Source organism: Aplysia californica, unplaced genomic scaffold (genome assembly GCF_000002075.1).
Source record: "Aplysia californica isolate F4 #8 unplaced genomic scaffold, AplCal3.0 scaffold00156, whole genome shotgun sequence".
In the NCBI taxonomy this organism is placed as follows: Eukaryota; Metazoa; Mollusca; class Gastropoda; order Aplysiida; family Aplysiidae; genus Aplysia; species Aplysia californica.
Genome location: NW_004797426.1, coordinates 1068704 through 1081853, shown reverse-complemented (window position 1 = coordinate 1081853; position 13150 = coordinate 1068704). Strand labels below are relative to the sequence as shown.

Below are 13150 nucleotides of genomic sequence, written 5' to 3'. Positions count from 1 at the left end.
CCCAAACCATCAAGCTCTCGATGAAAATATCAGAGCCAGATGAAAAGATGAGGGACAGAAAAAAATGAGTGTGTTTTTTTGTGTGACTTGGTACCGCATTAGTGAATGATTAGTGCAATGAAAGATGGTCAACAAGGAAAAATTGAGCCATCTCACCTCACTCAAAGGCAACTACACTCAGATGCAAATGTAGAGAATTAACAAATATTGTTCACATTAACCCCTTCAATGCCATAATGACACACCTGATATGCCATGGAATGGCACAAATTTCCACATCTGGACGTATCAGTGAATGCAAAAATGCTGTCAAAGGGTTAAAGGGTTGAAAAAACAGGCAATAGGCGACCAAATGACACCCTGTAAATCACATCTTCCCATGTACCATAGACACACACCTGTATGTACAAGAAGTAAGAGCTTGTATACCACAGTACACACAATAACAGAAACATATTTTAAAAACTATATATATATTTTTAAAAGCCCTGCCATTTCAAACCAATAAGATCTTCCGAAAAACGGCATTCAACTCTCCACTTCGCTCGTACGGAAATTTCGTTCAGACAATGCACACACATAATGTCATGTATAAATAATGGCATCGCCGTTTCGTCAGTAAAACTGTCATCATTTCAAAACGTTTACACCCGCTTTGTATGACAACTTAACCATCCATTCAGCCTAAACCTCACTTACTGATTTTTCCAAATAAAATGAAATGAAAAACATCCGCTTTGGGTGACAAACTTGCCACCATCCATTGAACCTAAACCTCTCGACAACACACACTTGACTTACTGGCCAGCTGCACTCACATTTGAAGAGCACAGGGGAAAAAATGACGGTAGTCACAAACTGGAAATTGTGAGGGTACCAATTTTAAAAGCTTGAGGACTCATAACTTCATATTTGTTTGACTGGTGGGTTATTGTTAAGTGTTGTTGAATGGAAAATCTAACAACAATAATCAACCAACAGTTGAACAGAAATACAGTTATGAGTCAACAAGGGTTCAAAATTGGTACACTCATGATTTTCAGTTAGTGACTGCAGTCGTTTGCCCCTGTAGTCTTCAAATATATTCACACAAAGTACAAAGAAACACCAGCATTATTACAGACTTCATCACCACTTGCACAAACTGAACATACAACAGTTTACACAAGTTTACACAAGCTCCTCCCCTCTCCTCAGATAAACGAACTAAACATCCATCAAGCACTTGGATGTCGCTTCACTCAGTCAAAATCGAAACATACGAAACCACATTAAAAAATGTACAAATACACGTACGCCACACCCGTAGCGATGAAGCATTCTGACAAAAGATTGGCTAAAACCAGGGAGAAAGGGAAGGAAGTCGCAGCACGAGTGAGGGACCAAGCTCAGTACCAAGACGTCGCTGTCAACATTGGGTAAAAAGTGAGACGTGCTCTTTGTGGGAATTCAACAAGAGACCATACAAATGAGTGAGGCCATACAAATGAGTTCATAGAATTTCAAAATAGGACAAAATAAAAACTAAAGAGCGAAAAAACACTGAGAATAAGGAGCGTTTAACTAAAACACATTGCAGAGATGACATGACGATGGCATTTACAACTATGAAAGTCTGAACTAGCACCTGACTCCATCAAACGGACGTCTTTTATTTAACACCGACACTTTAAAAAATGTTTTATCGGAGAATCAAGTTAAATGATTGTGTCACTGCGGTCTACAACAAGGCAGAGGCAAACGGAACCGAGATGAAATTCTTTACAATCAAAATTGTTCTTCAGGCATCTTTAACTGATTCACAAAAATGCTGACAAAACACGAGTATGCCCTTAAAACACAACCTGTTTTTTTTTTACACATTCAAATCGCTTATCACCTAATATACCCTGCAATTTAAAAAAAATAAAACAATATATTCGCATGTACACTAAAACCTCTCAAAAGCCTCTGTTAAAAAAACACTCCTTATCAAAAGTAAACGAGTATGGTACAAATTAAAACTGAGCTGAAACAAAACTCAAGACACACACACACATACACAGCTTAACGCAACATTTTCAAAATATCCAGCCAAGCTCATATAATCCAAATCTCTTCTCTCCAGCATAGCTCTACACTTTCTCATTGCAAACAAATCCAATGCCTTTCAATTTGAGGACACATGATGTGTGGGAGAATATTTTACACCATATATTTCAAATGTATTGGGAATTTCTCTACACCACCCCCCTCCCCCTAAAAAACAAACTAAAATAAAAAAACAACAACCCCAAAGCAAAGCAAATACATACACCATCCAAATACACAAACATTGGAGCAAAGCAATTATTTCAAAGGTGATCACATCAACCAACCCAGTCCTCCCTGATCAGGTCATGAAACCCCTACATGCCGGCAGCCACACCCCATACAGGGACACGGGGAACGACTCGCAAAGGCTGACGCCATTGAGCTGAAATCCCAGCAAGTTACCGCCAGGATAATGGCCATGTTCTGCTGGGAGAAGTATCCATATAGGACGACAAAAAAAACTGAATCGAGAAAGTCCCGATTTACTAGACAGGAGAAGGAGGATAATGTGCTCCCAGACATTGCCACGATTTACTAGACAGGAGAAGGAGGATAATGTGCTCCCAGACATTGCCACGATTTACTAGACAGGAGAAGGAGGATAATGTGCTCCCAGACATTGCCACGATTTACTAGACAGGAGAAGGAGGATAATGTGCTCCCAGACATTGCCACGATTTACTAGACAGGAGAAGGAGGATAATGTGCTCCCAGACATTGCCACGATTTACTAGACAGGAGAAGGAGGATAATGTGCTCCCAGACATTGCCACGATTTACTAGACAGGAGGAGGAGGATAATGTGCTCCCAGACATTGCCACGATTTACTAGACAGGAGAAGGAGGATAATGTGCTCCCAGACATTGCCACGATTTACTAGACAGGAGAAGGAGGATAATGTGCTCCCAGACATTGCCACGATTTACTAGACAGGAGAAGGAGGATAATGTGCTCCCAGACATTGCCACGATTTACTAGACAGGAGAAGGAGGATAATGTGCTCCCAGACATTGCCACGATTTACTAGACAGGAGAAGGAGGATAATGTGCTCCCAGACATTGCCACGATTTACTAGACAGGAGAAGGAGGATAATGTGCTCCCAGACATTGCCACGATTTACTAGACAGGAGAAGGAGGATAATGTGCTCCCAGACATTGCCACGATTTACTAGACAGGAGAAGGAGGATAATGTGCTCCCAGACATTGCCACGATTTACTAGACAGGAGAAGGAGGACAATGTGCTCCCAGACATTGCCACGATTTACTAGACAGGAGAAGGAGGACAATGAGCTCCCAGACATTGCCACGATTTACTAGACAGGAGAAGGAGGACAATGAGCTCCCAGACATTGCCACGATTTACTAGACAGGAGAAGGAGGATAATGTGCTCCCAGACATTGCCACGATTTACTAGACAGGAGAAGGAGGACAATGAGCTCCCAGACATTGCCACGATTTACTAGACAGGAGAAGGAGGACAATGAGCTCCCAGACATTGCCACGATGGAGGGATACATTTTGGCTACTGTTTAACTAGGGCCAAAGAAAATTGGAGCCGACGTAAGATTCCCAAAACAAAGGCATACCATATCACAAAGGAATTGGCGTATAATTAGCAGACAGGTATCCTTGCAAAAATGGGAGAACTTTGGTGAAAAATGCCAACACTGAATATCTGTATATATCTCGAGGTCTAGAGGTACGGTGTTCGTCTTTCATTCAATAATTCCCGTATTCGAACCTGACTGTGACAGAAAATCTTCTCCTCTAAAATTCTCTCCTTTCACCTCTTTCCTTCCGTCTAATCATGTTCCGTCCCCTGCTTTCATCCCCACTGAATTCAGCCAATTTATCTCCATAATGACTGTATAACTAAGTGGCACTATTCCCTTGAAAACGCTTTGAAATTCCATGTGCTTTGAGACTTACATACATGGACCAAACCCCCGCAAACCTCGTCTTGCCAACATCAGTGAAGCTGTATAGGGAAAGGAAAGTCGGCCACCAGAGATTCTCCATTCCTAGGCCAGAGAGCGTCCACATTCCATCAATTCTACTTCGGTTTGATAAAGTTGGCAGCTAGCCGTGACTTCTTCTTCTTCGCGGCGGCCGCGGTCGGTTTAGGGGGCTGTACATCTGCCGATTTGTCCTCTTTGATCGCCGCGACTCCTTGCGGTGACGGTGACGCGACGTGCGTCGACGCCGCTTGCGACGAGACAGAGGAGGCCACGACTGGCGGCGGTGGTGGCTGTGTGGGCTGAGCAACAACTGTTTGACGTTCCTGGCTCGAAGGCGAAGCAGCGTTTACCACCGCAGCGGCAGAGTTTAGACAGTTTTTCACAGTCCCACTCGGGGCAGCGCCGCCCGACTCGGACACGGCAGCCTGTTCTCTTTGTGGTGTGATCACTTTCTCAGCAGTAGCGCCCGAGCCCGAGCTCACAGACCCCACAGTACCCTCTGACCCTGTCTTCTGCCCCGCCTCCTCTCCCTCTTTCTTCTTCTGGGGTGTCTTCTGCTTCCTTGTAACCTGAGAACAGACAAAAATAAATGTGCTTTTAGTTTTAGTAGAGGTTTTCCGGCGCTCGCAACTGCATAAGGTCATATGAACGCCAGAAAATTAGAGGTGTTACAAGAGAGTAACAAACATAAAAAAGAAGAAGGGGAGATAAGGACGATAGAAGTTTGATAGGAAAGAAGGAGCAAACCACACCAGAGCACCCGCCAACCATCCACCTTCTTACTGCTAAAACCTAACAAGAAGAAGCTGAAACCATTGATGTTTTTATTGATAATGCTGAAGACACATGAAAGTCAAGTGTTTTGGGTTGAAAAAAGATATTTTGCTTTAACTGGAAAAATGGAAGACGAAAGAAGGCAGCACTAAAGGCAACCAACTTAAAGAAGCTGAACAGACGCACGAGTGGGAAAGACCAGACAGTTATTAGAATATGTGAGGCAGTGGAGGGGGAAGTGGAGGTCCATGATCGCCCACGCCAGTCGGCAAGGCACCGGATGATGATGATGAAGGCAGTGCTGACAAAATGAGTTACTTCTCGGATTTTAGCCCGATGGAAATAGATGCGTCAAATTTATAGGTTGAGTTTTTACAATTCATTAGTATGAAATGATAAAAGACGTGTAAAACTTGAAAAGAATGGCATTGGTTTAGAATCCAAAAATATGACCCATAAGTCGATTTTTGGCAGATATCTCCATTCTCTGATTGCGAGGAGTAACTCATTTTGTCGGCACGCCTCGCATATAGCTTTCTGAGAGTATCCAAGCAAAGAAATGAACAGGGGAGCCATGACTGCTGAAGTCTGCTTCAAATCTGGCCTTTTGTAATGATAATGTTATACAATAGTCCCCATCTGCCACCCCCCCCCCCCCCTAAACACACCCAATCCAAACCTAAGAAGACACATTATTACTCAGTAACTGCTTCGACCTGCCGATACGTTCCACTCTTTCTACGTCAGTCCTATGGGGGGAGACATACCGTCGCGTCGCAACCATAAAGACACAGCAACTCTTTCATCAAGTGCCAGATCTTAGTTGTAGTTTTAGCAGAGGCTTTACGGCGCTCGCAACTGCATAAGGTCATATGAGCGCAGGAAGAATAGAGGTGTTACAAGAGAGTAACAAACATAAAAAAGAAGAAGGGGAGATAAGGACGATAGATGTTTGATAGGAAAGAAGGAGTAAACCACACCAGAGCACCCGCCAACCACCCACTGGTAAGCACTTTACAGCGCTCGCAACTGCATAAAGTCACACGAGCGCGTCTAGCTCTTTACCTGTAGTGGAATAAACTGTTGGCTAACAGACGACGTCGTCTGTGATGTTGTGGCAGAACTGGTCTGTGTCAAGGTCGCGGCGCCCATCGTCGGTCGAGGGGATGTGGAGGATGACATCATCGAAGACGTAGAAGCCGGGCCAGCTGCTGACTGAAACGACCTTGGTGACACAGCCTGTGAGCCTCTTTGCCACTGCTTGGAAGACACAGAGAGGCGAGTCAGCTACTGATATATCTACCCGATAGTAAATGTACAGAAAATTTTATTGAAGATATTCAGACAATCTTATTGAAAATGTACAGAAAATTTTTGTGAAGATATTCAGACAATCTTATTGAAAATGTACAGAAAATTTTTGTGAAGATATTCAGACAATCTTATTGAAAATATACAGAAAATTTTTGTGAAGATATTCAGACAATCTTATTGAACATATACAGAAAGTCTTATTGAAGATGTACAGACAATCTTATTTAAGATACACAATGCCCACTTTTGGTCTAGGTCAAGATTTCTGGAAACCCCCTAAATCTGGGAAGGCTTGCTTGTCCTTATAAGCAACCCGCTAACCCCATATCATACAACATACACTTTACTTTACTTTTACTTTACTTTTCCGATCCAGCGGCCATTTGGGTTCTAGCCCTTCGGTCTGTTACAACATACACACAAAAGCCGTCGCACTCACATCTTTGTTAAAATTCTGCTGATTCATGTGCTGCTGCTGCTGCTGTTGCTGCTGTTGATGGTGAAGGTGTTGTTGTTGTTGTTGTTGTTGATGGAACTGTGACTGCTGCTGGTGTTGTTGCTGCTGCTGCTGCTGCTGTTGTTGTTGCTGTTGGTGGTACATCTGCTGGTGCAGTGGGGGGATGGACGGCGGGGGTTGATTCAGGAAGTGCTGTGGCGTCAGCAGGAGGGAGGTGGAGGGGGGAGGGGGGTGTCGGGCCAGCAAGCCTGGGGTGGCGCCTGAACGGGTCACGGGAATAGAAACACAAGAACAATGAGCGTTCACGTTGCTTTTATTCAAATGGTAAAAATAATGAATAACATTTAAGACTGTGCTTTTCCATTTTCAAAAAAATGCTTAATGCACAATACTTTCTTTTTTTTTTTTTAAGTAAGTGTTCAACGGCACTTGCAACACAATAAGGTCATATGAGTGCCGAAGATTAGAGGTGTTACCAGAGAGTAACAAACACAAAAAAGAAATAGGGGAGATAAAGACATTAGATGTTTGATGGGAAAGAAAAAGCAAACCGCGCAAGAGCACCCGCCAACCACGCACCAGGTTGCTTTTATTCAAATGGTAATAATAATAATACATAGCATTTAGGCTGTGCATTTCTATTTTCTAAAAAATGCTCAATGCACATTACTTTAATAAAAAATATCACGTCATAAAAATGAATGGACATGTGTATACGTAAAGCATAGTATGGGTAAATGGGGTATGGGACAATTGAATAAAAAAGAGGTAGTTACTGCACCTGGCATTCCTATAGGGCTGAACGCAGAATTGGGAGAGTAGAACCGATTCATGTTGGCGTTGTGCGGGGCGACGAAGCCTGGGTGCATCAAGGGCGGCCCTCCGGCGGTGTTCTGCTTGCTCTTCTGCAACATGAGGTACATCACGTACAAGACGGCAAACGACTGCGGCGAGGCTAGGACGCGAGTGCTTTAGACACTACCAGTATATGGATCATCACAGTCGTAACACAATTGCTTATGTCATTTATTTTTTAAAAATTATTATTTTCCCCCCAGTTTTCTAATGATTGTTTCTATTTTCATATCCTCAAAAAGGCAGGGTCTTGTTTCGTTTGCAAAAAAAAAAATTCCAAATAATGAGACGTTTTTTTCAGTTTCGTTTTTAAAGTCATTAGGTCGTCTTAGGAAAGCCCTGGTTTTTCTGTCTTTTCTCCAAGCAAGATAACACGATATGATATCTATATATATCTAGATAATACGCTATTGTTATGACCGTGACAATGTAGTAGAGTGACGTCATCAGCTAAACTATTTTAGGTTATTAAAGTTTTCATAGAGATTTTACGGCGCTCGCAACAGCACAAGGTTATATGAGCACCAGAAGATTAGAGGTGTTGACAAGAGAGTAACAAACATAAAAAAGAAGAAGGGGAGAAAAGGACGACAGATGTTTGATAGGAAAGAAGAAGCAAACCACACCAGAGCACCCGTCAACCACCCACTTGACAAGGATAAATACATAGAGCAGAGTGCTAGTGAAATGTGAAGGCACATTTTATAGGTGGTACAAGAAATGAAACAGATGCAGAACAACAAAACATCATTCAAATATTCATTTTATAGCCAGAGCATCACCCTTAGACACTTTTTAAACAGCGCTTTCATTCCCGTCTTAAGGATGAGGGCCCCCCTTGAAATTTGAGTTTTTAACAGATTACGAAAAGTAAAAACGGAGAAAATACGGAAATGTCTTATTCATGTCATAAACTGTCATTGCATACATGAATCAATCCAGTGTTGTTGTTATCGATTATGCATACATAAAAACTGTCTAGTACTCATACAGAATCAATTGTTTCCTTTCCTGGTTGTTTCCTTTCCACTATTTCGTTGCGGGTTCGGGGGTTCGAGCCGCGGGCCCGACGTTGTGTCCTTGGGAAAGGCACTTTACACAAATTTTCCCCACTTTACCTAGGGGGGAAAGGGTACCCAGCCATAGACAGTGAAAGATCTTGTCAGTATGTTAGTGTTTTAGCGCCTATAAATGGCAGCTTGCACTGTATGCTTCCCTGAAAGTTGAGATTGTTTCAGAATGCTCTCAGGTCTGCTGGGGTAATAGTATAGATTGTGAAGCGCGTAGAGCTTGTTGTTGAGCGGGAATTTGCGCCATACAAATGCTATCTATCTATCTATTATTATTTCTTACTCCCCCCCTTCTTGAACATCTAGCTCTCAGTGTCAAAATTGAGGGCAAACGAGGCAGGGGTAGGCCCAGAGCAACATACTTGGGGAACCTAAACAAATGGATAACAGGGAAAGATCAGGGAAACAAAGTTTTTTTGAGAGCATCCGAGCAAAGGAATGAATGGAGAACAATGATCGCTGATGTCTGTCGCAGATCTGGCACTGGATGATGATGATTCCCCTCCCTCCCCCCCCCCTCCCCAACTATGGAACTTACAAGACAAAGCAGGGCCATCCCCGCAGCACTCCTTGCTGCCTCCTCTCTGCTCTTGCACTGGGAACCCTCGAAGCGGCGGCCGTTGGGCAAGATGGCGTTGGCGATGAAAGTCATCTGATCAGGGTCCGAAGAAACAAAATCCTTTTAAACGGAATCAGACCGCAGTCAGGAAAAAAGAAATTTTTTTAAAGCATAGTAAGAACATTAACCCCTTCGCTGCCTTATCTAAAATAATACGTGCTTGCTCTTAGGTAGGATTGTGGAGGCGGTAAGGTACAGCAAACGAAAGGGTGGATGAAAACTTAAGTAACTTCAATGTATGTACAATATAAGTAAACCCTGCCGCCAGGAGATACAAGTCAGTTCATTTTTAAATGTAACACAGTGATTGGTCCTTATCCCTTTCACGGCTAGAACTGCTTTATAATCTTGAAAAAAAAGTTTGAACGACCATGGGTGAGGCAGTGAAAGAATTAAATCCACATACAAACAATTTGGTTATTCTCTATCAACAATCTGAACAGAACAGAACTAAAATAATTTTTTTTAAATCAAGCATTTTCCAAAATAAAAAAAAGTCAAGCAAGTTTTTTAAGGGGTGCTTCTCAAAAGAAAAGTAACAGTTGAAATATGAGAAACGTAAGCACCAACACCTCTACAGCGTTCATGCCTGTATTCCCTTCCAATTAAATAATAATAACAGAAGAATCTTTAAAATTTTTTTTTTTAAATCCATCACACTTATTGCACATTGCAGTCTGAACCCCAGTGAGTACATTGTGTATCCCTGTCCTGACAACCCCAGTGAGTACATTGTGTATCCCTGTCCTGACAACCCCAGTGAGTACATTGTGTATCCCTGTCCTGACAACCCCAGTGAGTACATTGTGTATCCCTGTCCTGACAACCCCAGTGAGTACATTGTGTATCCCTGTCCTGACAACCCCAGTGAGTACATTGTGTATCCCTGTCCTGACAACCCCTCCACAGCATTATAAGAGATCATAGCAATACACCTTTTACCTAAAAGGATTTCTTATGGACTGATTATCAATGATCATCGTTTTGGCATTTCCCCCCAAAAATAACACATGGAAAAAAGGTCTTTTCCTATTTAACCCTATCCGTACGTCGTGTTTTACTATCGTATCCATACAATGTTGGGAACTCTGTGCCACCACTTTCCAAGGAGGAAATTTACTCGTTAATCCGATCCGTACGCTTTGTATAGCAGTCTGTCAAAATAATTTTTCGAGAAATATTTAAATTTTCAAAGAGATCTTCGTACTAGAAGTTTTCTAAAATGTGAAGAATTCAAAAATGACCCCAGGGTGTACGGATACGGTTAAAAAACAATTTTGCCACTATCTGTTCTCCGCGCCTGCTCAGACAGACCTGTTTGGGCTGCAGCCGATAGTCGTAGTTGGGTGGCTGGTTGAAGTTGGCGCGGCAGAAGTTGGCCAGCTCTGTGAGCGGGTCTCTGGGTGGCTGGTGGCTGGCCTGTAATGGCGGCGGGCCCGACAGGTGATCTTCACCTGGCTTGAAATGTCTGGTAGCACAACGGGGGGGGGGAGAGGAGGAGATGGTAATAATAAATTGCATTTATAGAGCGCATTTCCAAAAGAAGTGCTCAAAACTCTGTACAATAACAGAAAGAACATATGCAGCGCACAGGCCCCCCCCCCCCCCCCCCCCCCCGGCTCTCTCTCTCTCTCTCTCCAGTACATCCTTGAGTAAAGACAATCCCACAAAGCTTACCCAGACACCCTCGCACACATTGATGAATTCACACAGTCATAAATTCTTACAGAACAGAACAGCATGAATAAACGATACTGAGAGAACATAATAGATACTGAGAGAACATAATAATATTTGTATTGGGAATGTCGGAAATTACAGATTGAAGCTGGACTGAAACAAAAGCATTTTAAGTGCTGATTAAAATTTTGATAAAGTGGTAGACTCCCATAGATGAGCTGATCAATTGCAAATATGCGAGTGAGGCGTGCTGACAAAATGAGTTACTTCTCGCAATCAGCACATAATGGAGGTACTGGACAATAATCAAAACTATGGTCAAACTTGTACATTTTCTACTGATGCCATATTCTTTAACTTCTATAACCTGTCTTTTATTGTTTCATACTTATAAATTGTGAAACCTTCACCTCTAAGCGTGAAGTATTCATTTCCTTAATTAAGGCTTGAATCGGAAAAATTGCTCATTTTGTCATTTGTCACCATGCTTCTACAGTTTCGGTTTTGATTAGTGGATTAGCTAGACACTGTTTTTGTCAGAAACAGTATATAAAAAAAAAAAAAAAAAAAGAACCAAAAAACCAAAACAATTACAAATATAGTTTTGGTTTTGATCAGGGGCTCAGCTACACACTGTTTATGTCTAGTCAAGTAACTGACACCTTAAGCCATACGTAGGTATGTATATGCGTTCTTTGCAAATTAGAAACCGTATAAGCAGGTATAAATGCCCAATAAATGTTATGTATGTGTGTGCTTGCTAGAGTGTATGTGTGTGTGTATGTGTGCGCATGCCTGTTTGCATGACAGTATCTTACGTGATCATGACTGTGTTTGTACACACCTATATATATATATGTGAAGCAGCGCGGTGAAATCAGGCGCTCGTCAAAATACAGAAATAGGAGAAAGAGGCATTTTTCTGCCAGTTTGGAAATTTTATAGAATAAATTTTTTAGACCTGCATGTGAGCCTCAACCAGATTGTCTGAAAATTTTGCGCACCCCCCCCCCCCCCAAAAAAAAAGCCTTTGTGGGTGTCATAAGGAAGGAAATCCGAGTAACGAGCGACCACCCCAACAAACACAATAAAGAAGAGACCTAACCCTAACCCTACCCCCAAAAAGAACCTGCTACAGGCCTCATGTAAAAAGGCCAAAACAAGTCCTAAATATGAAAAAAAAAATTAAATTAAAAAACCACACTCCAAAACAAACAATGAGCTTATAGATCTAGATCTAGATTCTAGATCTATATGGCTTACATCTACATTGCTATAGGGTTTGATACAATAACACAATAGAATTGGAATATATGAATCCTCCATATAGATCTAGTAATCTAAATAAATCTAGATCTAGATCTAGACTGTAGATCTAAATCTAGATCTTGTAGAACAAGTGAATAGGAATAGGCCTTGAACTCGAAATCCGCATCCGATTCCGAACAGAGGGACTCAGCTGAGTCTAGAATCTAGATCTAGATCTAGATTCTAGATCTAGAGATCTAAATAAATAAATAATTCACGCACCTGATGAATTGCTTATTTTTACCAACATTAATATTACAGCACAACCTATGATAGGGTTTGACACAATAGAATTGGAATATGAATCCTCCATTGAGGTCTATAATGATCTATATAAATCTAGATCTAGATCTAGATTCTATTAGAACAAGAGAGTCGGACTTGATGAATGAATCCACACGATCTGAACAATTGAATTAGTTAACAAACGAAATTCAAAATGGCCGCTCGAGCACGAAACTGAAAGTAGATAATTTAGGTTGTCGTCCTTTTTCGTATTCGCATTTCTACTCAGGTTCCGACAATTATGTCGGAAACGCCGACGTCGGCAGTCGGCGGTGCGCGCGTCGGCGGTCGGCACAAAAACGAAAGTGCCGACGAAGCCGACGGGAGAAAAAGGGGTCGCTGGCAGTCGGCCAGGCCTCGCACTACGCACATTGACTGATACAGGCGGGCCTAGCGATAGCATCGGCCAGTTCGCGGGTCGGGTCGCGATTGTCGGATTTCAGACGATTGTCGGCAAACATGCAGGTCTAATTTTTTTTTCTCAACTTCTTTTAAGTCCATATAAAAACACATTAGCTCTTTAGCTATTGGAGTTACCAAAAGTTTGGCGGCCATTTTCTTGTTAATTTTACCACTGAAACCATGCGACCTCACTTCCTTCATGCACAAATACCTTGAGTTCTATTCAAGATAGATGGATATTTATTTCATTGAAAGCAAGGCAAAAAAATCAGCCTTCAGACGATACCAAAAACTCCATATGCCCTAAAATTGCCGAGCGCCAGATTCCACCGTGTCGTGACACACATAT

General features: G+C 42.1%; 1 protein-coding gene across 1 annotated transcript in view; it reads right to left on the bottom strand.

Moving 5' to 3' along the window:
• Positions 1–4023: 4023 nt before the first annotated feature.
• Positions 4024–13150, bottom strand: part of LOC101850331 (5'-3' exoribonuclease 1) — a gene marked incomplete in the record, with an annotated part of 54945 nt that continues 45818 nt past the window's right edge. Inside the window, 6 exon segments of the mRNA XM_013082045.2 lie at positions 4024–4606; positions 5877–6071; positions 6565–6842; positions 7364–7487; positions 9046–9186; positions 10441–10594. Coding sequence (XP_012937499.1) covers positions 4133–4606; positions 5877–6071; positions 6565–6842; positions 7364–7487; positions 9046–9186; positions 10441–10594 — 1366 coding nt within the window.